This window comes from Bombus impatiens, unplaced genomic scaffold (assembly GCF_000188095.3).
Source record: "Bombus impatiens unplaced genomic scaffold, BIMP_2.2 scf_0487, whole genome shotgun sequence".
Classification (NCBI taxonomy): Eukaryota; Metazoa; Arthropoda; class Insecta; order Hymenoptera; family Apidae; genus Bombus; species Bombus impatiens.
In genome coordinates, this window is record NT_176906.1 from 952,266 (window position 1) to 979,832 (window position 27,567).

The following is a 27,567-nucleotide window of genomic DNA, read 5'->3' on the forward strand; positions in this document are numbered from 1 at the left end:
GCGTTTATCATTTATCGCGAATTATTTACGACATTCCACGGTCTCATACGCCACGCTTGTTTGACATTTAATGTACTCATTACGAGATGCGTCTCCCATGATATTCGATGCTTGGATAATGTGAAATACGTATGCGTCACACAGGGGTTGAAAGATTTGGAATAATAATTGTAAACGTTTGGACGATAGAGAAATATCTAACGAATGTTTTATGTCTATCAGGTGTAGGATTAGAAATGCCTTGCAACTCGCATTTTATTCCTAAAATCTTAAGATTTTCACGGTATAGTAAAATGGAGACTAAAAACGAACGACTTAGAAAATATGTAATTATTTCTTTGTCATTAAAAAATATGTAAGTTCCTTCGACTTTTCGTAAATAATAAATTGTAATAATTTCGTTATATATTATAAGATTCAAAATGTGAAATTCATAGTACTATATTTGACGGCTTGTTCGAGTCTCTCTTGTGCTATGTAAGAGTTAATCTCTAATCCCTCATATAAATGAACCATAAGGTATATGAACGAGCACGTTACTTTTAATCGTTTGTACAAACCAGTAAGGCGCTGATCGTGCACTGTTACTATCAACATCAATCGAGTTGTAGATATGGCTTTCGCTCTTTATTCGGAAACGTACATAAGTATATAAACAAAGAATCTTGAGAGGAAATGACCAAGTGATTTCACAAGCGTGATACAGAAGCTGTGACGTAACGTAGATCGTACTTCGCAAGGCTATCGTCTGTCTCGCTAATTGACTCTTGACTCCTCGTTAATTGCGCTCATTTTTCTTTTTCAAGAATGCGAATGCACGCGGCCGTAAACACGGATTCACTTGTACAACACCTACCAAAATAACAAGTACATGCATTTCTGAAAATGCTAATTCAAACGTCACGGAAGTTTCGCTTCTTTCACAACATCAGTTGAGATAATTAAGTTGATGTAATTAAATGGAATGCGATGTGACTAATAAGACAAGTTAATTTCTCGAATTAATTGTCGATGTCACGTATTTAATGGCAATGTTATTTCAACTCTTACCAACTTGAAACTGGCAGGAACTCCCACAAGGTAAATCCAATTGCTTGAAATACGGCGGGCGGGATGATTTCTCGATAAAGTTAATCGCAAAACACGTAATCCCGATGACTAGTTCCCAAACAACTTCGTGAAACGAAACTCACATTACCGATCGAACGAATTAGTTGTATCGCGGAGTTTAATAGCCGTTAAAATTCAAATCTCTGTATCGATACCTATTTCGTTCGCGCAGCTGTCGGAACTTTCGTAAATTTCAAAATTGCCACTTCCACTTTGACTCCCGTGTTTCATTGCTTACATGTCACACACGAAACGAACGACAGAGGTTTATTAAATAACTTCCGCGCAGCTGAGATTGCAAAATAATTTCGTAATGAAAGTTATATTTCGAAGAATTAACGCGCTTCTTTTGAAAAACTAGAGTCGTCTAAAAGATCTTCCGGCACGTGACTCATAAAGCAATTACTTGATATACTTTTTTGTAAGTTGAAACGTAATCAAGACACAAGTCTGTAAAAGGTACAGCGTGTATCATCAATCTTATCTTCCTAATTCCTCACTCACTCGTCATTATTTGTCAGATATGTCTGCACTCTACGTCATTTAGCGCGGAAAACGCGACTTCTTTCTCGATATCAAGAGAATGCTGACTTCGTCGAGAGATCAGTACACACAAAGTCTCGGTGCCTCTTCAATAGTGCATCTAGCGTGCAACGAATGCAATGCCGTGTCGCCGGCAACTTCCGCTCGCCCTCCGCAAATATTGACACCGTCGATGCAGGTGTACACGTGCGTTCCCTCTGTCCACGACACCGCGCGTGCCTTCTCTTCGATACAATTTTGTCGTCAATAGTCTCGAGTGGTTTTGAAGATTATGGATATTAAAGTACTGGGGACAGACAATTCTCCACAACATTGCAGTTATAATTCGATGGTGTCACAGGATGCTTTCATGAAGATCCAAAATTAAACGTTTCAGAAGGTTTGATGATTTTGTTGATGAAATTTCGAGATTTGACATTTTATTAGAGGAAAAACTATTTAACACTAGAATTACTACAAGACGATCGAAATGACACTTCGGTATTCACTTTTGCAATTTTTGTCAAAATTAATGTTAACTTTTCGAAATATGACTATGTATTCTTACTTCTTCTTTGTCGTACCACTTTGTAATTTAGACAATTTATTATATCGTAACACCGTTTTTTATACGTTAGAATAGACTGTTAAAGAAAAAAAATGGGTGAGTATTTCTTCCTAGATTCGTTGTGATTCCAGCATCGAAAAGCGTAGAGCTTCATCAAAGTATATGTTCGGCAGATATACAACTGCATTGTACAGCGAATCTTTATACAGGGCAATGTTGGTCATAGGATGCACATCGTAAAGCAAGATCAAAGATTGATGAGATGGGGTTAACAAATTTGCTTACGTATACACCACAAATGCACACTCACGATAAAACCCAAACTCGACTCCGCATCCACATTGTACACACTGTTTCAATCGATAAATTTTCTAATCGATCAATCAGACTTAACACGGAACTCGCGCTACAAATAAATTCACACTGCGGTAAACTGCCTTCCAACAAACTCGTTTATCACGGAAGACATGTCATGACAACAGTGACGAAATTCTCGCAATACAAATATTTCCCCGCACGAATGGTGGTGGACCGTTCTCCTCGTTCGTCTTATCGACGAATACACTTGTGTCAAATTTCCCGCACGACCGAGCACAACACGCCTGCAAGATATAATTCGCGATCAAAATCGAACCAAAAAGGGGCACGATCGATCGAACGGAGGAGAAGCAAAGGAGAGAACGATGAAAGAGGTTCGAAAGGGGTTGTGGACGATTCGACGACACGTAACACGAAAACGAATCGCGAATAATATCGAGTCGCGCGCGTTTCAAGCGAACTAAGAGACCGCTCCTCCATTCCACCTCGTCTGAGTCGTTTTCTGACTCACACACAAGTCCGAACGTAGCTCTTAACCGAGACAGAAATCTGAAAGCGGAGAGGGAGAGGCCTCGCGGGGCGATTACGAATGCAATTCGCGTACAGTGCACCACCACGATCGGGTCTCTTCTCTCCCTTCGAATCGACGTGTCCCTTCTTTTTCTTTCCCCGTTTTCTTCCCTTTCCACAAGATGCCGCGTTTCTCATTTTGCAGGAAATCCAGTCGAGGTCCGTCTTCTTCGTCACGCTATCTGGGTTAATGTCGTTAAGTCGCGGAATTGGAGAAAAATAGCTTCATTCAGATGGTACAGTGGTATAGTGAAAAGGATTCACGGTTTGGTAAGGGCGGATAGTTCTTCTTTATTCCACAGATTAATTCGGTATTTCAAGTACATGGTTATCTATGGATTATAAATAAATCGATTATTCTTTACATGACGATCGAATTGCTCGAGTGTGTCATAAAGTGCGCGTTTCGTTACATGTAACATTTTTTAAATCTTGAGAAAACGAATGTAATTTTTAGTATATTGTCTGAATGAATGACGAGTAAACTGTTTCAAGAGAATACCGGGCAATTGTTCGTGATATAGTAGTGAGTGAGGAGCAATTCGGAGAATGTACATGAAGTCTTGGCATATATGGTGCCATGTAGAAATTTGGCTACAGAATGTATGTTGCGTTATATCTATCAGTAATTTGATTAATAAGTGAGAGCATCCTCGTAAACTGAAATTATTATCGTATCGTTTCTATTTTATCCCTAAATATATTTCCATTTATTTCATACCATATTAAATGAATGAGAATCTACCTGAAGCCCTACTTACTTCTTTTTAAATTAATCAATTAAATAATTGTTACCATACCATGAATTAAGAAAACATCTATTACTCGTATATTTCGCCAATCGCGCGATCGTCTTCGGAAAACAGAAATCATAAAGCTATTACATAGTAGCAAGTACGAAGGTACGAAGGTAGCCTGAATTGAATCAGGATCGAAAACTTTCTACTGTCTTTCCGTTATAATAACGGTATAACGATTACATCGGCGGCGTACTTGCTTATATTTCTGTGTATATCGATACTGTGGAAGAATAACAGGAAGTCGAGAACCGCGACGGTGGTCAAATACGAAATACAAGTGGCCTGGCCAGGCCTAGCGTACGCCAGATGATAAGCATTCCAACGCGTCCTTTGAATCACGTAACGAAGACACGTAGTCAACCACGCCATTTCCCTTCCACTGTCATCCCATGCGTGTATCCCCTCCCTTCCCTCCTTATTACTCCTTTTCTTTTTATGTAAACGCGTGAATGTGCGAACACGACGCGTCTTGCGACTCATTCAAAGGCGAACGCCTCGGTTTTTCTCAGCATTCGCTGCACTCGCGATTTCTTCACAAACGACACGGTTACTTCCAGTGAATAGAATTGAGAGTCCAGAGGAAAAGTTGTATATAGTGTAAATGGCAAAATTTTCCATTTCGGTATTTACGTTTCAGATTGTCCTATTATAAGTTTATTGATAAATTTAGAACTAACGCGTTGTAAAATTTGTTTATCTCTCTTGGATGTTCGAGTGTGTCGACAATTCTACACAGAATATGCGTTTTATTTGTCGTTGACGCAAAACTGTGGCTTTCTCTTTGTAGATGAATAGATTGGAGAGCGAATGGCCATTGCAAACGCACGAAGCTTCATGTATTCCTACACTGAGAGAATTTTGACAAAGAAATCTGTATGCTTGCAAATATTAAAATATTACCACGTGTGTGTCTAAAGGTTTGAAAATTCATAACAATATTCTCTAACTGTATGTTAACGCTGTGTGTCGGCTTCTATACCTATTTCGCCTTTTAAAAAATGCATTTTGTCATAAAACTCTTCAATTATGAAAGTATGCCGATACAAAATCAAGCTTAACCCAAGATCAATAATAATGTAGGAAATCCCGATGATAAAGAACTGACAAGAGTATTGATTTTTGTGACAAATGAGTTAGTACGAGAGATGATCGAACGATTACCAGAACTGACACTCGATCAACGGAAAGAGTGAATCAACGGATAGTATGAGTCACTGTTCTCAGCGTGTGAGCTTGCTAGACACTTTGATTTTAATTAGCAATTTATAAACGTCAATTAGTCATCGTTTATAATAAAGGACGGAACTAATGGATAAGCTACTATTTATATATATATATCGCTTCGGTATTTTTGTCGAAGACAATCGAATGCGAAATTGGTAATCAAGAATACAAATAACGCAGTCTTTTTCAAGGAGAAATAATCGAGATTCGAATCCAAGATTTTCATTTGGCACCGAATCAATTAATAATTCAAATTAAATCTATTCTACTAATAACTCTCGTTTAAATTAATATTCCTACTTAATTTCTTGAAAATAATAAAACTTTGCGAAAACATTTTTTCAATGCAATTCAAGCAATTGAAATGCTCCCTTATTACAAAAGCTGTTCAGTATTCACCCGTTTTATTATATTCAAGATCCACAATTGTATTCGGAGAGGCACGGAGCGATGAATTAAAATTAGAGCCAGGCGGAAGGTCGCATCCGAACACAAGGCGAATCTTATTATGCAGGAAGGTGCATTTAAAGGAATCATCTGCGCGCTAGATACATCGACTGTGTACGCATTTCATGACACAGTTCGCCACAATGCCGCGCATTAATCGCGTAACCGTTCGTTGCGTAACCGTGGTTCCCATTGTGTCCGCGAATTGTACGCGCATGTCCGCCATCATCTCCGACACGATCGACGATAATAATGGTCTTTTGTCTTCCTCCAGTCTCCGCCACGAAAACGTTAACGATGTGCAACTTAGATACTCGCTAGGATGCCATCTAGCTTCCACGCACCATGTTATTTGTTTTCTATCGGGTTGTAAATAACAGAACCGCAGACACGTGGTAATTTTCTCATGGACAGAACGGTCCTTGCTGTAGCTATGGTTGGCCGCAGAAGACACTCGATGATGGACGATATGCTTCTGTGGCGCGATTAAATGAATTTTCGAATAATACTTTTTATTCCCAAAGTACCAAATAGAATAACGGAGAAAGATATTCTGAACAGAAACGAATCATTTTTCAACTTCAGAAAGATAATTACCTACAAGTTGGAAAAATTACTTCATCGACAGGCTCTCCTAAAGAACGTAATTATACTGTTCGTGTAAAAAGCACAGTAGTGAGGTTGCACGAGTTACGCTTCGAGTTTTCTTGCGTCGCGTCGCGTAACAAAGTTTCGTTGGTTCGACGAAAGGGTTATTTCCCGACAGCACCTTCTTCCAGTTCGCTAAGCAAGCTGTCGGTGCACAATTATGCTTCAACCAAATCAGAATCTCCTTGCTCCTGACGAGGGTTAATTTTGTTATGTGTCAAGTGTTCGTCCACTACGACCGTTGCTAACGGGGTGAACGCCGTTGCAAGCCAACAAGTCGTTTAAGAATACAACGTCTATCTGCTTTTCTTTGGATGGATATAACTAAATGTGAATGAAAAAAGGTTGCAACTAGGGTGATTTATACGAAAAGAATAACATATTCTTTGGTACAATAATTCTACAATATAGTCTATATAGCGTACTGCAAATTATATATCCAAACCATAAAAATACGTAACAATAGAAAAACAATTTTAACAACATCTATATCAAAAATATTAAAATAGTATAATAAACAATTTCCCTCTATCCAAATGTAGAAAGGGAAAAACAAGGAGCTACATATAATCTGTTACAAGTTAAAGTGTAGTTAAAAGAAAAATAAGTGGAGAATATATATAGATCCTCGCTATAATATTTCATGGTTAAATAATTCTATCTGATATATTTTTCATTAAATTGTAGCAAACTAGCACTGTCATATAAAGTACAATATTATATAATTTCAAACAAACGCCAATAAACGTACATCAAAACGATCGATGTTGTCAAACGACGATCTGATTCGTTGAACGCAGATGACGACTCAAAAGAGACGTTCTCATAAAACGACTATTTAGCAATATCGAAGAACAAAGCAAACACAAAACCGTAACACTTGTCGCAAGCTTCCCAGCAGGGAACTTGTACATATATCACGCGTTCGATTAACAGAAAATTACGGACGAGATCTTAGCGCTAATGAAGTCCAACAGTCAGGCGGCAGCTCTAGATATCCACCGAATTGTCGGTTTCAGCTTTTCCAGAGCTTCTGCTACTCTCAAGAGGAACAAGCGAACTTCTACGCGGATAAACTTGTTTAACGAACGAACAAGGAGTGTCTGTCCATGGTCTGGCAAATCGTCGGCCAGCCTCGTGAGTCAGCCTTCGGCTAGGATTGGCAGCAACGAGATTTCGCTAACTTTGCGCGAATCATAGTCGCCAAATGGATCTTTTCACCTCTCTCTCTCTCTCTCTCTCTCTCTCTCTCTCTCTCTCTCTCTCTCTCTCTCTCTCTCTCTCTCTCTCTCTCTCTCTCTCTCTCTCTCTCTCTCTCTCTCTCTCTCTCTCTCTCTCTCTCTCTCTCTCTCTCTCTCTCTCTCTCTCTCTCTCTCTCTCTCTCTCTCTCTCTCTCTCTCTCTCTCTCTCTCTCTCTCTCTCTCTCTCTCTCTCTCTCTCTCTCTCTCTCTCTCTCTCTCTCTCTCTCTCTCTCTCTCTCTCTCTCTCTCTCTCTCTCTCTCTCTCTCTCTCTCTCTCTCTCTCTCTCTCTCTCTCTCTCTCTCTCTCTCTCTCTCTCTCTCTCTCTCTCTCTCTCTCTCTCTCTCTCTCTCTCTCTCTCTCTCTCTCTCTCTCTCTCTCTCTCTCTCTCTCTCTCTCTCTCTCTCTCTCTTTCTCTGTCGCTTTCGGGTCCCTTGCCGCCGGACCACGATGCTCCACGGCGCGTCCCTTCCAACTGCAAGAAACTTATCTAATGTAATTTCAGGTTCGCTAGACTACGTAGTATCGGGGTTGGAGGTCGCGCAAAAGAGGAAACGGTTATCTCGTCGTTTTCGGCTTGTTGGACACATATAGGGGACGCAATGATGACGGATATTCTAATGGAAAATTAATGCGCTTAGAGAGGTGGATAGTATGTATTATCTTTTTATGGTCTAATGTATTTTTTAGACTATTTTCGTTTGATCATAGTAATTTTTCCTATATTCTTCCTTTCATTTCCAACGATCTAATAAGATATTAAAGTTGGTTAGATTTCATTATTGATTGGTCTTCATTAGCAGATACCTTTGATTGATCATTAGTAGAAAAATGCAACGAGATTAGTATGGTTTTGTATAGAAACCGCAGGAAATTGAAAGAAAGAATTTTAGTGAAATTATCGAAAACCTCTCAAGTTAACTTGAAATCTAAGGTCATGCGGCGAGATATTTTTGGGTATAGCTCAGAAACTAATGCCAACCGCTGATTATATGTATAGGAAAAAGTTGTTCAATATGCACAGTTTTGCAACATACGTATTTCAAAATCATCGAAATCGGAGAGGAAGTTCGACGAGTTGACCAAAATCTTTTTTCTAAATTGCCTGCGGCATCCGCACAAAACCACTAGTGTCGTCACATTCTTCTATTAACACTAATGAATGGCACGCTCCTCGTGGTAATCCATCACCTTGCATATAATAAAATCTAGCCTTGGCTTGAATATCGTTTCAAGGTACGTGGAATTTGTGAATTTGTTTTTATAATATATGATAGTTTTTGATGAGTGCAATCCAAAAATATTAGTTTTAAGGCGCAGAGATCACTATCTTAAAAATTATATATAACATAAAGTTCATGCATGTTGCACAATCTGCTTACTACATCTTATTTCATTATCAGGATCAGAAAGAATGCTCGACCACAATTTTTTCTCTCGGCAGTTAACAGAAATTTAGTTAAAAAGTAATCGCTAAAGAATAATTTATTATTATTCTAAATAAAATACAAAAAGAAAACGACTCACTAAAGGGTTAGGATAATCCAACTAATTTTTCTAATGCTAATATATTATTAATATTGAATCGGTACTGCGGTATTATCGATTTAAGAAGAACCGTCGTAAAATCCTGGAAATTTTCTAGCCTCAGTTGACCGTACTCCGCTCACGTAACTTAAAACCCATAAAACGGACTTTGTTGCTAAGATCCTGAAGATTCACAGTACGGCGACCAGGATAATTCACAACTATCTTGTCGTAATGTGTGTTGGAAAGCGGGATGCAGTAAAAATTGAAACTGAGCGAATATCTTGTTTATAAGTCATAGCTCGCACCATTTCCTAGGTTCCGCACGTAACTATGAACTCATAAAGTTTCTCGGTTCGAAATTGTTGAGGTTGAGGTTGACTGATTGAAGAACGAGTAAATGAATTTGTAATAGAAAAGTATATTGAAATAATTGAAGGTATAAGTATAATGTATAAGTTTATGCTGATTCAGATCCTTACTCTCTTAGTGTTATTAAACAATGGAATGATAGGGAGCACGTTCATATATTTATAGCAAAAGGACATTACCAAAAAAGTTAACCTTATAGTTTTGGCTAGAGGCTACAGGGAACATAAATAGAAATCTGCTTATTAGTTCCTTTGTTCCTAAACCTTGCAACCCAAAACATAATGTATACTCAGGGGTAGAATAATATGCACCGCTCCTTATTTAGAATATTTCTGCGTAATAGCAGTCTCCAGGTCACGGATATACATAAATAAAGATGTAGAGTTTTTCTTGAAGTAGTTACTTCAACAGAAATAAAGGCCACATATAACCTTTTACTGCTGACGATTTTGTGGTATTCCATAAACATCCTATGTGATCACAGGGAATATAAGGCGCATGGCAGAATCAAGAGAACATCAGTGGATGGGATAATGAGACAGTTTAACTCTTTCCGATTAGAAAGTTTCTCCTGAGCCACGCAGTAATCAGCGTTGCACGCTCAACATCGGGCATCTCACTTACGTGACGTGAGTCCCTCAACGTCGGAAAATCTCTGCCAATCGTTGCCGTATAAGGCAGCTGCATCGAAAAGTTTGCGTTTATCGTTGCTGGCCATCCAGCGAATGCAGCTCCAGCCTCGATCGTGTAACACAACCCTCGCGCTTGTGGGGTCCGTTCTCGTCTCAGAGCAAAGGTTCCAACAATATTACATTCGCACTATCCATAGCTACTGAGGAATGAACTGTCCCTATTGTCATCGCTAGTCTTGATGTATTAAGAGCATTACCATCTCCATCAACGACATCAATTTTCGTCCAACCCAGCAAGTTTATCACTCCACCTGATTCGTGAGTGCATATTATCACCATTTGGAAATACAATATCTTGAAGACCCTGTTGGTCCTCAGCGTTCAGCCTTTCGACGTTTGGGCGGTATCTAAATAAATTCGAATTAGCAACAGCGTTCACCGGATACATTCCGTCGGGCAATGGATCCCAAGCGCTAAAGTCATTCATCTCGTTCTGGTCGAGAGTTTCCATCACTAGCTGGGATGTTACTAGTGGCAAAACATAACACTCGTAAATGTTATAACTGGCGGCGGTACAGGGTCCAAAACCTCCGGCGGGTTGTTCCGGTATATCTCCTACAACCGAAATTCGTCCATTTGGAATCGCGATCTCAAGGATATTGATCTCAACCAAATCATCTTGCGGCGTTGTCGTATTTGATATCGACTGAAAGTATTCCATAATGGGAGCAGGCGTATATGTTGTATTAGGGATTAGGTTGAGTGGTCTAGCTTCATTGCTGTACCTATCTTCAGCATTGACAGTCTGTACATGATCGATAATCACGGCATTCAACATGCTAATCATCACGTGTTCAAAGGCAGCGAAGGGCATCTCTCTGCAAACCCGGGGATTCTCAGCTTTCAGGTGGGAATACACCCTTTCGCACAAAAGAGGAAAAGTCGAAAAATCTACATTCTCGCTGTAGATACGCCTAACCGGATATGTCCCGGAATACGGCCCATCCTGCCATAGTGGTTCGTTCGTTATCTTATCCTTTGTAGCTTTGACGGCTTCTGGTGTTATCTTTGCAGGATCACGGATCTCTTTTGGTGTCGTTTGCGCTACTTGCGCTTTTGGGTTGCGTTTATCACGCCAAGATTTGGCGCGTCGTCGTTGTTGGTAGTTACGCGATTTTGGTGACCCGGTTGGTATCACCAGTTTTTCGTCATCAGTGGTCTTCCAACTGTTACTTGTTCATCAGCTATCCGGCTGCTCTGTGCCATCCTTACAAATTAAAAGGGAATGAAAATAAGTGTAACAAAATCGACTACCAGCTCACATCAAGCACGTCCTGGCCGCTGTCGACGACACCAATGCAGGAAAGTTAACGCGGACAGCCGACCGGATAGAGGAAGGATATTTAGAGATTCGTCAGCGCGCATCCCGAATAGCAACGGTAACCGAGCCACCTGTACAAAACGCTGAAGCAAGCGAACCATGGATTGCCTGCTACAACGCGTTGAACGAACAAATAACCAACTGCGGACGCTGAGTTTTGGCAGTACCCGCCCTTCACGACGACGAAGCCGGAGTTCTCGTAGATCGACTTCGAGAGATAGACTACAGCAGCTCGGATTCTGTTACTACCACGCAACGTTCGAAGAACGCGTGAAGAAGTGTCGTTCCCCATGCAGCTAGACCCAGGGGAAACGGAACCAGCCGTCTGCAAACACGGCATGCGACGACAGTCTAGTATCCCGCCGCATCTTTGTCACAGACAGGAAATCGAAGATCTCCTTCCTCGTGGACACCGGCGCCGATATATGCGTATACCCGCGCAACAAACTACGCGGATCCGCGAACAAAGATACGTACGAGCTGTTCGCGGCCAACAGGTCACGCATCGCAACTTACGGCACCATCCTAGTGTCCTTCGGCCTAGCATTGCGTCGAGCACTGAAATGGCGTTTTATAATAGCGGACGTTAACACGCCTATCATCGGCGTTCCTTAGCCACTACGAATTGTTGGTAGACACAAGAAGTAAACGCCTCATAGATTCGAACACGTTGGCCCTCTACAACCATCCTACGAGGGGCCATATAAGGTGATACAACGAGGCGAGAAAAATTATACCATAGAAGCAAGCAACAAGCATATAAATGTATCCATAGACCGACTAAAACCCGCTTTCGTTGTACCCGACGACATCGATCATCAGCAGCGCGAAAATAGCGTAGGAACTCACGACGTGTTCATACCGCTCAAAACCCCAACTACTCAAAACGCTGAGCGGGCACAGCAAACCGAAGGTAAATCAAGAAGCTATTACACCACTCGCGCGGGCAGGAAAGTTCATTTTGCTGATCAGGCAGGTTTTCGGGCAGGTCGTAGATAAGCTAGCACATAAGATCTACCTGCGCGAAGAAAAGAAAACGTTATCACTAGTAAGGGGGTACTGTAGCGACACTCGACAGCAAACCTTCCAACGGTTTCTGTTCCGTGGCATGCTACACAAAGACCCTATCTTTCGGACAAGGTGATTGCTAGATGTCGAAATATTTTCATAGCATACTTTCAACTAACTAGCCTAAGGATCCGCGATAAATCTTAGGATTTTTCTAGCTAAGGTCTTTCAAATGAATAGTTTTAATCTTAGCATTCCTAAATTTATTACCTACTACGGAAAGATAAGGGAAATCTGATTTTTCTCACGTACGATGCTTCCTACTGGCAACTTTCTCTCGAGGGCGATTAGCATCCTTCCTCAATCATCAACCTTCCTCAAATCAATAGAGATTAACCAATTAACAGCGACGTCCATTTCTTTCCTCGGCTTCCCTCGACGAATCCGATAATCCCGTATCGTAGTTTTCCTCTGCAGCATCATCGTGACGGAAAAACAGTTGGTGATTGACTAGAGTTCCTCAACGCATCTTGAGAAATCATCATCCTAACTTGTATCGCGCACTCTGCTCAACCGCTATCGTAACACATCGTCTAAAAGTTGAGTTGTAAAGTTGAGTTGTAAAAGTTGAGTGCGAACCGCTAAGTGTAATCGCGAGCTTTACGTAAAGTGTACATCGAGAGTATTGTTAATAAATATAATGTTAATTATACTCAAGTATTTCTTCAGCACCTATCACGATCTATCCACCTCAATTTTATTCCCTTGATGATAGAATAACAGGTGTCGTTGATATGTATGCGGTATGAATCGTTATACAAATGTCACTTTAAAGTCAACAACAACGTTAGGACGTTAGGGCGTTAAGACACAACACGAATCGATGATACACGTATAGCCATGTGAATTGTTAATAAAATAAAATAGATCGAGAAATCTACGTTGGACGCTGACCAAGGAAGAAACCAATTGCGAGATAATTCCAAGTATATTAAAAAGACCTGTAAAGCTACAAGTTAATTCTATACAGTTATTAAACACAAGTCAAAAGAATTTTAATTGAAATCTGAGAGAAAAAGGTGAAAAGCAGAAGGCAAGCAAACGAGACACAGGTATCGCAGAAATTCAAATGTCGAGCAAGCAGAGATTGGGTGAAAATTCATTTACAGTACAGATTTGTTTAAAGGATAGAACTGGAAAATATGAACGATACAAAATGAGAGACCGAGAAAATAGAAATATATCAAGCGTCAGATGTGAAATTTTTGTAGCTCATTACGCGTAACACATTATGCGCTACTGCTGAGAGGCTAAGGAAAAAAAAACAACTGCATCCTTTGATGTCATGAACGGATCTACATTTCAAATTATATCAAAATGAGAGGATGTTTCAAACAAACCCAAATTTTCTCTGTTTTCGCTTGACAAAATCAGAATAACGTTTAACAGACGTGTTTATGGGCGAGAAATGGCGTCAAGAACAACGGAAGCAACGGAATAGGTGAAAGAGACCTGTCCGTGGCAAAGTTCTCATTTCGCGGATATCAAAAGGGCCGCAGGTGGTGTCTGCTCCCGTCTTCTGCGCCATTGACAGTCTGAATCCTTTTGTTTCTTGCTATAAATCAATATCTGCAGATTGCTGCCGTCGCGACCCTTTTTAACTGCTGACGGGAATTAAAGCGAGGACGTTGATCTTTTTTAGACAGGGAACGTTCGTAAGTTCGTCGAAAACTTGCCATGCTTCTTTCATTCATTTACTGACACAAACCGTGAGAAACGCAACGTGTTAGCTTTTTTAACCTTTTTCTTTTTCGGTAGTAGAACATTTGTATATTTTCACATATTAAGACTACAAAGGAAAAACGCGATAAGTCACGTTTCACATTTTTACGGGGAAACTGTTTTATGATTCGGTACGTTGTCTATCAACTTCATATTATCAAATTTTTCTCAGTATGCGGTTCTAGAGCAAAACATGTGCTCTTTACTTTTTAAAATTTGCAAAATATTATAATAAAATAAAAAATATAAGAAATTATAATATATCACGATATTATATCTTCAGACCTGACAGGTTCTTTCTATCTTAAATTTTGTCGTATTAACATCGGAAAATCAACAAGATGTACTTATCACGTTTTTCTCCTGTGATCTTCGTATGAAATGCTACTAACATTTGGGAATTCTATCTACCTTTTCCAAAGTAGTATTCTAAATTATGCTTATGGCGACACTGTCGATAGATTCAAAAATTCTTTACTCTATTTTTTCTACTTGATCTTCCTACTTTTGCTTAATACTCGTCCTATGTACACAATCCACGTCGAAAGAAACTCCATTTATAATATAGAGCCCTATGAATGTCTTTCTTCAGCGAAAAATGATCTCGAAATCCTGCCCTCTCCCTATGATGTTTGGAACTCTGCGTTTTTCCTTTGATTCATAGTGTAGAATGCCGGCGTACGAATGTGCACGAGAGAAAGAAGAGAAAGAAAATCTCGGGGTTTAGTGCACGGCTCGGTTGACGATTTGATTGTAAGACCATTGTCAAGTGTTCCAGTGCCCGTAAACCGAGGAAGAAATTAAGCCCACTGTGTGTGGCACTATTTTACGACAGACGAAATGAAAAAGGAAATATATGGTCGAAAGAGGACGATTACATCCAGGAACCATTAATGTTCGAAATAAAAACTGTTAACAGGAGCGGAAGATCTTTTGTATTTAATCTGCAGCTTTAACGACACTACTAATAGTTAAATCCTGAAATAAACTAGAAATATTAAATGAGACCGTCACGTTCCAAGAATTTTGATATTCCAATTACCTGAAAAAGCGTCAAACGAAAAAAATTCTAAACGAGCTCCGGTTTACGTGACTTTTACCTTTGTGTCCGCACGTTTTGCTTTATCCTTAAGCTAATCGGGTTTTAAAGAATAGAGAAAGTTCGTACGAATTAACTCAAGAATTAAACTTCATGAAAAGAATTCTGAAAATTTCTCATCTGATTTTTAATTTTTAAGAATATAAAGAAGAGAAAAAAAAGATTATCAAAGATAATTCCGTGTCAACTTTCAAGCAATTGATACCACAGCCACGATCGGCCGCAAGCTTCACAAACAGCTTTCGTCCTTTGTGTCACGATCTTGGCATAACTTCTGCCCAGTTAATGAAGCACCCTGAGCACTTACCGCAGCGATAACCGCGAACTTTGATCCTATCACTCCGCATTGCCTTATACCGCGCTATCGCGGCGTTTTACGCGTGGATATGCCATGAAAATGGCCGCGGTAATTCACCGAGGTCTTTGCAAACTTTTCATGTTGCTCTTTTATTCGCCAGCCGTACGTTAACGGGAATATTAGAAGGAAATTTCCTTTGTGAATCGGGAAGATTATCAAGGTGCAGTTTGATCACGTGACATATCGTATTATTAAATAATTTCCATATCTCCAAAAGTACTTTCGTTAATGACGAAATGGGGCACGCAATTCTAGGACTTTTTACATCTCTTTGTCTTCAGAAATTTTAGCCATATCTTTTTTTTCGTTTTCTTTTTCACTATGTTTAATTAACAATAAATTTACATCACCGATCGGTCAATGCATATTTCGAGCACTCTGATATAGCGTGGCCATAGGATTCTCTAATCGATCTGTATCAATCAGTAATCATACAAAGGATGACGAGACAGATTCAAGAATGAAGCTTTTATCGACGATAATTTCTTTTTAATACCCTTAATATCCAACTCTTTCGCCATTCCCCTTTTAATTCATTCATATGATGGGAATACAATGGGATAATTCAATCTGCTGCATCCACGGGTTCAATTTTTCGATTCTACAAGAGCGCATCGGAAGAGAAAATCAGTCGGTCGTGCTACCCACGACCCACTTCTTAACATGGTTAGAGGATTATTTACACGACATGAACCGTGAAAATCCTCGATAGGATACAACAAACTTGTTTACGAGCGGTTTGAGCTCGAACGGCAGCTCCGATAGCCCATACATGTCGGACAACGGTATTCCCTCTCTTCAACTCCACTCCACGCTCTCTGTCCCTGCTCAGGATCAATATGTTTCTGCAGTGAGATCGGCGAGCCGGTGAAACGTGCTGGAAAACTCGTGGCGCCTTCCAGGAGGCCGACGATAAATCTTGATTTCCAGGTATCGATATGCCAGACTGTGTATATCCAGGAAATACTTTAGGTCGCATCTAAGTGTAGACTGAGATCGATGACTCACTCGACGTTGGATAATTTCGATCGACGGGTACAATACAACCCCCACACTCTACAGCCTGTACACCCCTTCCGCTACGCGTGGCTTTATCTTGCGAACCGCGTCTCCGACCACGATTATTAACTGTTCGAAATGAAGCGGCGTTATCTCGTTTCCTTCCTGCATATGATAGATGAAAAGGTGTTCTTTATGTGCAGAAACATTGAACGGATCAGATGTAATCTTTTAGAGATTTCGTGTTTTATTTACAACATGATGGGTTATATACGATGTGTTTCTCGATTTAACGCTGTGAATGTTAGAGAAATTTGTGTTAATGAAGAGTAAATACTATATATAAGTGCAAGAAAATTATATATATAAGTGCAAGGGAATTATATGAAGGCCACAAATAAAAGAGTGAGAAGTCACATGCCCTTTTATAGAATGTATTTTAAAATTGAATATATTGTTATTCAATATATTTCAAGATTATCAGTTTTTAAATTATTTATTTGTTTTGGGCAATAAATATGTCTTTAGTCACTCTCTTAAATACTTAGAAAGTATTAATAACATTGGTTATACAGTCCGATATTGCATAAAAAAACATAACAATTAATAATTTTAACGAAGCTCTTAATTCTGTACAGGTAATAATTTGCATTGAAAAGAAGAGAAATTTTGTTGTCTTATTCGTCGTTTATTTGACAAGAATTCGCAAACCGGACTGTCCTTCGATCGACATAATGAAGCCAATTCGCCAGACGGTTCCAGATTACAGGGCAACACGTCGAACCTCTTTTATTGATACAGAGATTGATGCACCGCTCGAGAACAAACACAACAATCAACCTGTCGAAACAGTCATTTGCATTTCGAATCTTCGTTAATTGTGCCGGCGACGGTCGAGTGACCCGACCTGTCTAACGATCAACTCGATACTGTCTATAAACTTGTGTTTTAATCAATACGAAACACGGTTCCAGCTCATCGATTCGATATAACGAATCATCCATATTCAATCCGAAAATATAACTGCGTAATCTACGTATCCAATTATCGAAGAATATAAACATGAGCAGGCATTTTTTTAATTTACAAACACGAACTGCATTCCTTAAATCGTACGTCGATCAATAATTCGTTGGTTGTGACAAGAAAGGTGTCGGCAACTCAGCAATTCCAGCATCGAGGTTGCCGCCACGCCAGCGGTGTCTCATTGAAAGAAAATCCCCACGAAATGACCAATAATCGTTATTGCTGAACGTTGTTTAACGCCGCTTTGCGAAAGACACGCTTCAAATACCCACGGTGCCACCGGGACCGAGCAGAATCAGCACCACGCTAACCTCATTTCCCTGGCCAACAACTGCAGATTTGACGCAATCGATTCCAACCTTCGGACTACGGACATTTTTGAAATGCGACATCTGTTTTTCTCGCGCGACAGTACGTAGATATATAGCGCACACGTATGTCGAGATGATTTACTTTTCCGAGAGATAGAATTATTCCGTAAATAATTAATGTGTCATGCCATGTGAAATGTCAATTATAATTGGTCTAAAATTTCTTCTGAAACGAGAATATAGAAAATCATATTGCTCATATATGTGATTTTAATTGATTTAAAAAGTATTTAACTCCCACTATATTCTACGAAAAAGTTAAACATTTCGCAATATGTCAGACGAGACTCTCTGACAATTCAGAATTTTCACGAGCCACCAGAGGGATTCGTTTCAATAACATCTACGTCTTCAGACGTGCAGCGAGAAAACGATGGAAGCAAATTCGCGTAAACGGTATTCGGCCCGGCGTAGTGAGCATTTTTCCATTAAAGTCAGCAGAAATAATGGGAGGACGGGAGCATATGTAGTTTAGGTAAGGATGGTTTCCCGGCGAACAATTTCTACGGAGGAAAGGCACTACGCATTGAAGAATAGTGGATTTTCCGACACCAGATGATCTTCCATTATCCGGACGGGTTGAACGGGCTAGGATTTTCCGCAGGCTTCACCGGGAGAGCTCCGCGAATTTTTATCCGACCATCCAGTCTTCTTTCTTTCTAAACGCGACACCCAGGATCGCACCATTGTTCCTTGCTCCTTGCTGCTTTCCGACAAGTTTCATTCGTCGGTTCTCTTCGACCCAGCGACCAGTATGCTTGTTGTTAGCCACTGGCAATACCGACGATACGAGGATGTTTCATTTCCTGACTTTGGGATACCTTTGTCTGCATGAGAACAATCGTCCTCTCTTCCGATATCTTTTCTTGTGTCTTCTGACTGCCTAGGATCGTTCTAAAGTGTACTATGATTTCGTAGATTTAATTATAAATTCGCAAGAGAGAGCGAAACATTGTCTCAAGACCTTCTCTCTTTAATTTACTATTTTAACTCTATGTCTAAAGAAAGCTATTGAAACATTATATGCAATTTGTATTCGATAATCTAACCTTGTAATTCAATTAAAATCAGAGAAGTTTGCGTTTCAATCCACGTCACGAACGTAACATAATATTAGAAAAGAAGGGGTTAAATTGATGAATTTAATAGAAAGACTGCCTCGTTAAAAAATATTGTGCAAAAGACTTCGGAATAGAAAATTTGCTTGATTATCTTTTAAGTGGAAAATGAAAGCAGCTTAAGGGGGAAAACGATAACGCGGAAGTGAAAATTTATCAGGATTCGCCACTATCTTGTTTGGAGACGGGACCAGATGCGACCAAATATACCTCTAGATGTACCAGATCGATACCAGAGGTAACCGTGTATTACGTAAGCGAAATTGTCGAAAGCCAGCAAGCTCGCTCGTGACCCAGGCCAGCTTTGACCTTGGCCTGCATTCAGGACCGCTGCTGCAGATGTATCAACACAAGTGCATCGGTTGCACGATGGCGTGTCGCGCACGATCCAATACTTGAGTGCGCGCGCGTTGTTTGCCAAAAAAGGCAGGCTGTCGCTCGTTTCAAAATTTCGTATCCCCGAAATGACTTTCAGGAAAATATCGAAAATATAACAAAGTATTTATTACCACAAAAAATTGTGAATTTTTTAAGCAGAAAAACTATTACGAATAATAATACAAATCTTGAACGCGTTAATTTTAATAATGTTCACAAAAATAATAGTTTTTCATAAGAATAAATCGCTACTGGCATCGCAGATTATCCGCGGAGGAGTGTGAAACTATTTTTGAACGATCCTGTATATTAGAACGCGAACAGAATCGAGTTTTTCTAAGTTTACGTGCGCAGTTCAGCTGTGCTGAAGTGTTTGCAAGCACACGTGTGCGCAGCCCGTTCATGGCTGAACAACTGCAACCGTGCCAAGAATTCGCTTCTCCTCTACCCTCTACACTCTACCCTTTCCCAGAGGGTGAAGCTGACCTGCGACCCAAGCGCCACTTCTTTCACAACTACTACATGCAGAACAGTGGATAGATTCTTAACTGCCGACACGCGCCGCTAACTTTCTCGCTTCCGGTTCAAACATCCCAAATTCTCTTACATCGGCATAGCTTCTAAAATATACCGACTGTTTAAAAAAATCAAGCGATACTTTTTCACTCAATTACGAATGCTAAAAATGTATGGGACGCATTATTTAAACTGCGATTAATACGTGAACTACTACATTTTCACGACTAAACAATTTATTTTCTATGAACACCGATTAATTTGTATAAACGAGATATTTACTAATTCGAGAAATAATCTTCATATACATCCCGCAAATAAAACGACTATGATACATAATTTACTACATGTATATTCTTTTAATGCTCCGTCATAAAGATGCAAATAGTTCAAGGATCAGAGAGACTGCACACAAGTATCCAACCGGTCATTCACAAATAAATCTTCTAACACCAACCAATGTTTCAACGCGATTTATTATACCTCTCTCTTTTGCTTCATCCTCCTATTAATATCCTATTATAAATCTCGATTAAAAGTGAAGTTATCCTAAAAATTCATCTTTGAAGGAGTATGATATGATGCGGTTTATGTGATTTACGACCGCGTGGCTATGCGTTGGAATCTTTTGGCGTAGTTTGAACTGGTACGGCGAAAGGTATGAAAGGGAAACGACAGAAAAATCGACCCGCGCATGAACGTCAAATGGCATACAGAAGTCGCGATCGATGGCAAATTGCGTACAGAGTACCCAGGTGCATCAAGGATTTATGGATGTGTTTAACACGCGAGACTACGTTAGATCTTTCCTTCCAAATATTGCAGAGGATTAGAAAACCATAATTCTCTGGATGGTTAAACACGTGAGTTATTTATCGAAGGGATGGAACGCCACATGTATAAGCTTGAACAACGGACCTTCGTTCGCCCTCAATTGCCGAGCGTAATTAACTTGCATAGGATAAAATTAAGCTGCCTCGCCCAACCTCTCGTTACCGCGGCAAAAACATTTGCTCGACAGTTTCCAAATGTTAGGCGAAATCCCACCGCCCGCTCGGGCTAATGAAATTCGAATAAACGCCGCGAAGCTTTCCCTAAGCGCGTGCGGAACTCTTGATACCAAGGGGCCTTATTTCCTTTTGAATCCTACAAACACCGGACCGCTGCGCTGTCAGAACTATTCCCCAGAAGCTGCTCGGTGCTTAACAGAAATTTCGTACAAGTTTATTTTGTACTGCGCTCACAAAGATTATTATAGTGCACGAATAAGACAGATGTTCTAGGGATAAGTAGTCCATGTTTCTAAAGTCGCTTTTTAATTGTGAGGAGAAAGTATAATTGTTGTGAGTATAATGAGCAACGATATGTGTAAAATAATGGTGATAGAAAACGAATGTTGAAAATGGTTCCGTGAAAGAGAGGTAAAAGTTACCGTTGCCGTGCTGAAAGACGAGGCTTTCTTCCGTCTCTCACGATGGGTATTTCACTCTCGCCGATCGATGTTCCTCGACTGTTTTTCGGGTACTCGTGTTAAGGCGGAAAATACGAGTTGTTTCAGGGAGAAAAACAAACAGTGCTATAAAAGGATCAATTTGATGAACGTGAGGAGAGAAAGCGGAACGATAGATTGACATTTACTCTGCTGTCTCTTAAAATGTCTTAAATATCGTTTAATTCTATTCACTCGGACGAACATTTAGAAAGAACTTCCAACTATATTCTATTGCAATCATTTTGATATTGTAGGATCTTTACTACACTTAGTTTATTCACAATAAATGGATTAAACAGATGTTGGTTAAACAGGAAACGATGGTTGTTTAACGTGAACTAATCACAATGACGTACTATAATTAAGATAACTAAATAGTTGATTTGCAACTTTCGTCAATACGATTCCAACGTTCTCTCTCACGCGGACCACAATCTCTCGACGACGCAATTCGCACTCCCTGATTTCTCGATTCACACCCTCTGACTTTTCAACTAATACTGACTGTTAATTCGTCTTTGTCCCTTAACATCCCTTTGTCTCCTGTCTTAGCCCCACCACGCACGTGTTCTGCAACCGCTCGTGGCCAGGGTCACGCAAGCCTTTTCTGCGAAACTATTCGATTGAATGTCGGCACTTCGGCTTTCTCGCAACATTGTTTATAGTTCGCCCGATATCTCTTAGACCTTTCGTCCACGATACTACAATATTTTATGACAAGATATTTGTTGTATCAGTAGGAAAGTATGAAATACTTCCGTAATCTTTATAGAACGCCAACATCATCTCAAATATTTTGCTCATTATTTTTCATTATACTTCCATTCTGATATTTCGCCAAGATAACACTTTTCTTTCAAAAACTGAGAATTAATCATCTCGTTGCTGGTTATAGCAAAGCAACCCCTTCACAAGCCAGAAGAAATCACCTTTTACAATCTCGAAGAAAGGAGAGGCTGTGCAAACTTCCGCCCGGTCGAGCGCTAAATAATTGTCCTAATTCCCCTTAAAGTCCGCGCAAGCCGCATTTTGGCAAACGCTGGTTTCACGACCAGTTCACAACCGGAGAATAAATTACTACGGCGGCATAATGGTTCTGACTAATTTACGGAGCTAGAAATTAAAGTTTTTTCATAGATCTTCGCCGATGCCCATAATAACTCGGCGTCCATGCACCCTCTTCTTCTTTCCTCTATATACTCATCTCTCATTGCTTCTTCTTCCCCTGCGCTAGCGTAAGTCTGTCGCTGGTGAAGTTGATACACGCGAAACCCCTCTGGACTAAATCCGATTCACCGACCGCTGAAGAAACTTGAGGCTTGAAACTTTAACCGGAATCAAGAGGAATACGAGTCCTCACCAGAGAAAGAGTGGAGGAACTAATTGCACTTTTGACTACTCCGAGAAACTGCCCCGTTAAATATTGCCACCGATGGAATATTTCATTAAATGCGGCTACGCGAAACTTTCTGCGCAACTGTGGTTTCAGACGGGGGGAAGCGTTTTCGAGATCTTCTGGATATTTGGTATACCAAAATTTCCCTCAATACTCGTTGATTGGGAAAAGCTTAGTAGGGAAAGGAGTAGTGTTATCTTTCCTGCCTTCGTTTTCTATCGTTCACCTTTTTGCCTTTCTTTTTTTCGTCTTTTTTGAAAAACTTTCGCAAAACTATTTCTTCCGAATTCGCACATGTATTTCTCAATTCAAAGTAATTCAATCCTATATTAAAAGAAAGTCACGATTGTCAAAGTGAGATTTCAAAAGCTGAAAATGGAAAAATTACAAACATGATGTTTGACCATTGTGCCCTAGAATCTATACTTTCCGCCAATATTATACGTTTAATAAGTATTTTTCTGTAAGTTTCCAAATAATTTTTCGCTTTCCCTGAAAAGCTTGTGTAAGTTTAATCCCTTGAAATACTTGTTGCAAGTATAGTCTTTTATGTATCATTGAAAATGTCTCTCATTGCTTAAGAAAGCTTTAAAATAATATTCCAATTACTCGAGAAAACAAACTCGATACCGAAATTTCTTAACGATTCGATAATATGACAAACCCTCATAAAACTTGTTAATGTTAAATAAGTTCTGTTCCAAATGTATCCACAATGTTACGGTCATCCTTGGAAACTGCATTTATCAAAGATTCAATTGCAAACGCTAACGAAAGCCGATATTCGGTTAATGTTCAGCTGACCTTAACCTGCGCAAAGTGCAACGTTGTTGTATATGGAAAGGATTGAGTCCACCGCCAGAGGTTCCTGGGAATATATAATGTGTCCAAACCAATCCGGCCTCTGGTAGTCGGACCGATTCGATAAGCCCTTAATCCATTGGCAATTAGTCCACACAGTGGCCAAGGCAACCCCTTCACCCCTAAAGCTGCGTCTACCCCGGGGTAAACAATCACTGTCTCTATCTGCCTCGTGGTGTGTTGCCCTCTCGTGCCCGTCGCTGGCTAATTCAACAGTCTCTGTGACTATATAATTAGCCAGTGGATTGTGTATGTTTATGCACAGAATACGGTTGCTATTCACGCACGGGTATTTACGATTCAGTGATTTGGACAATAACGAAAGATCGTATGGATTAGCCTGTTTAATTTCTGGCTCTTGCTTACGTCGGTTTGTCTACCCTTCGTTTCGATAAATTGATAATTGTTTTTGGCCACTATACGGAGGGCTGAAAATCATAGTGTTGTGAGTCAAAATTTTGAGAAGTCGAATTTAGTCATCGGTTTCAATAAAAGTATGAAAAGTATAACGTTTCAATTTCATAAATCTCGAGGAGGATCTAAAAGGATATAAGGATTCTCGATGATAAATGTGATAGATTTTATAAAAACTATCAGCCGATTGATTTACGCCAGTATAGTTTTCAGAAAGTCATGTTTGCAAAAAATAGATATATGTTATACCTGTCATATTAATAACCACGAACAATATAATCCGGCGTTTTCACTTATATATAAATATAAATTTGGCTCGTGTTTTACTCCACTCGAATACTATGAAGTATTATCATTCGTTAAAGAAAATCTTGGGTGCGACATTCCTCTAGATTTATATTCTTTGCGTCGCATTCTTTCACTAACATATACACAGCAAAGTAACTGGCGCACCCGAGCAAACTAACAAAGCGGGGGAAAAGATAGAAAAAGAGGAGAAAGTAAAATGAAAGAACATCGCGTGACGTTCGGGTGATTCGCTTTAAAAAGAAGTATACGTGACGTTCTGGTTCCTTATTTTTCAAAGCAAACGGAAGAGTTTCCACGCGGAGACAGAGATACAAAGACTGTCGCGCAGAAAGAAACGCTTCGAGAATAACGGAGAAGAAGAGGAAAGAGATTTGAAACGAGAGGGCATAGCTACTTCGTACTTTCGTCGTAAAGAAAGGAAAGCGTACTTCGAAAGAACTCACCGTGATACGTCCTCCTGAGAAACAGCTCGTGGCGTGGCCGCACCGTGAAGAGCGAGAGAAGACGCGTGACGTGATTCTTGCGAATACGGCAGCGTCGAGTTGTTCTCCAGCGCCGACACAGAACCATTTTGTTTTCCTGTTAATAACGGGAACGAACGTAAACTACCGAGGCGCGGGTAATTTAGAAATTGGCTTCCTCTTAACCCATATATTTATATCATCCTTCTAAAAGGATAATTGCAAAATTTGCAAGGTACTCGGTTTTATTTTGTGATTTCTATAATACTAGCCTACATTCTTTAAAACGAATAGTCATCTTGTTTAATCGTGTTAGGAAATTAAAAAATTTTGATCAATATACAGAAGTATGGCTACAAGTATCTACACACCATTGTATATTTGCTACAGCATATACATACTGATTAATTAAACCTAAGTATACTACATTTCGTATCATTTAGTAGTACATACTTTCATATGAGTAAAACAAATTTTATACTACGAAAACATGAAACGTGAGGTCTAATAAAGAAAATACTTGGTTGGAAAATAAGGGTACGTGCATTTGCACGTGGAAAGAGTATTTACTCTTTATAGCCATGGTATTCAATTTAACCTTCAACTAAAGGAATTTTTTTCTAAAAAATATTAAATAGAGGTTTTTAGCATATCTGAGTTAATAAAGAAAGCCTAATTTCTCGAAATGTTTATCAAGCGAACAACGATTAAATGAAATTCTACTTCGTTTCGTTGCATTTCGGGATAATTTCGCAAGAGGTCAGTGCCAGAAATTCCTTAGAATTGTTAATTTACTAGAATTATTAATAGAGATAGTACAATTACTTTCTAATTGAAACGTAAATGAAATAAAGAAAAATATCGCTGTAATTCGGCACTTTCTGAACGTATTCCTGCTACATTACAGGCTCTCTGTGGAACGGGAAGAGTTTACGTGCTCGACTTTATGAGTACTATGAATAAGTTATACGAGATCGTTGGCACGACAAGATAGCTTGGAATTTGTGACAAAGTCCTGGGATCAAAAATTCACTTGGATATGGCCACGGGAGGAAAACTGGGAATTCCCGTGTTTATCATTCAATGTGACACCCCTGAGACCTGAAGGAATTATGGGAGGAACGTTACTGCATAAAAATCGATCGACATGCAAGGTATTTCATATGAGTAATCGCTAATTAATAAAGCAAAGGTTGAGGAATTTGTATAGCGCCATAAAATTCAACAGAAATAGTCGTGAGCATTTTATGTTGGCTTGAGAAATAAATTTCTGAAATAATTTTAAGCTACGCGAAGAAAATTCAATTTCTTCGTTCATTATGTGTATTAATAACGAAGCTATTTTTATCTGATGAGAAAAATTCACTTTATTCGAGAATGCATTTTATATCCAATATTAATTTCATCTACAAGCAAAGAATTTTATATTTCGTACTTTACTATAAACTACCCTTATGTATCCTTGCACATTCTATGACACTGTATCTTCCGAACAACGATTTTATACTTCCATATTCGGTACTTTTAAAAATTATTTTACCGACACATTCAATATCCATCACTAATACAAAAACACGCGAGTAAAATACCTTTGTATCAAAATAATCAAAATTCTTACAACAAAAATTACATTTTCCAAACCAAAAATGTTCGAACATGGAACATCCACTGTAGCGTTTGATGCTCGACATTCACACTTTTCTAAATTCGTTCACCGCGACACTAGTGCTAAACGTCGGGAAGCATAAAACGCTCCCGCCCAACGTTCCGTTCCCATTTTTACTCCGCGGTAGAGGAAGGATTTCCTTGGCGTAGAACCGCGTCCGCTAGTGGCGAACAAAAGTAAGGCAGACATTTTTTCGCAGTACGTGAAATATTTATTGTTCCGGAAGGCAGCGTCATGAAAATTCGAGGAGAAAAGATCCCGAAAATGTCCCGTGAAACGAGGCACGGGGAGAAAGTCGCGGACACGGAATTTACGCGGCGAGTGAATAATATAATATGTGAATAGGATACGAGGCACGCTTACGTGGTTGCGGTGAGAGCGAATTGTCCGAGGCCATGGGGGGTGGTGGCGGGGGCACGATTCCGGTTTCCGGTTTCGCCACCAGAAGAACCACGCGATCCTGGATTGCCTTCAGTGTCGCCACCGCTTCCTCGTGCGTCACATTTTCGAGGTTCTTGTCGCCCTGCTAGAATCAAAGGAATCCCTCTTTTCTATCTTCCCTTTATACTGGTCAAAGCATGATACCATAGCTTGATACCGTTGAAATGTAATTCAATTTCCCTGGATTTTGTTAAAGCACACTAGCTTTTTCTCTGGCTTCGGTTTCTGATGACCGAGCCAAGTTTCGTTATTAAGGTCAGTCAGCAATTTTATGTAACTTTTTAATTGTTTAAAATTAACGACAGAAAAATACAGTAGCTCGCGAAAGTATTCCAATACTCATAGAAACCATTTTTTTGATACGAAACAGTTAAGTTTCAACTGGAATGAGACACGACTAACGTAATTATATCAAACTTTGATACAACTCTGGCTATTAACTTTGTATATTAATTTTTTACTGAATATATAAATTTCAAATTTTAGCAATATAATTATGACAGTCGTGCGTCAT

General features: G+C 39.6%; 1 protein-coding gene across 29 annotated transcripts in view; it reads right to left on the bottom strand.

Moving 5' to 3' along the window:
* Positions 1–27,567, bottom strand: part of LOC100747372 (disks large 1 tumor suppressor protein) — a 537,264-nt gene that overhangs the window by 59,956 nt on the left and 449,741 nt on the right. For 26 of the 29 annotated variants that reach the window (XM_012387744.3, XM_033321742.1, XM_012387743.3 and 23 more), the window contains 2 exons: positions 26,976–27,138; positions 24,929–25,064 (listed from right to left, as the gene is read on the bottom strand). In XM_012387744.3, the coding sequence (XP_012243167.1) occupies positions 24,929–25,064; positions 26,976–27,138 (299 nt within the window). The remainder of the gene's footprint in view (positions 1–24,928; positions 25,065–26,975; positions 27,139–27,567) is intronic. The other 3 variants (XM_024368879.2, XM_024368893.2, XM_024368894.2) reach the window with 1 other exon arrangement.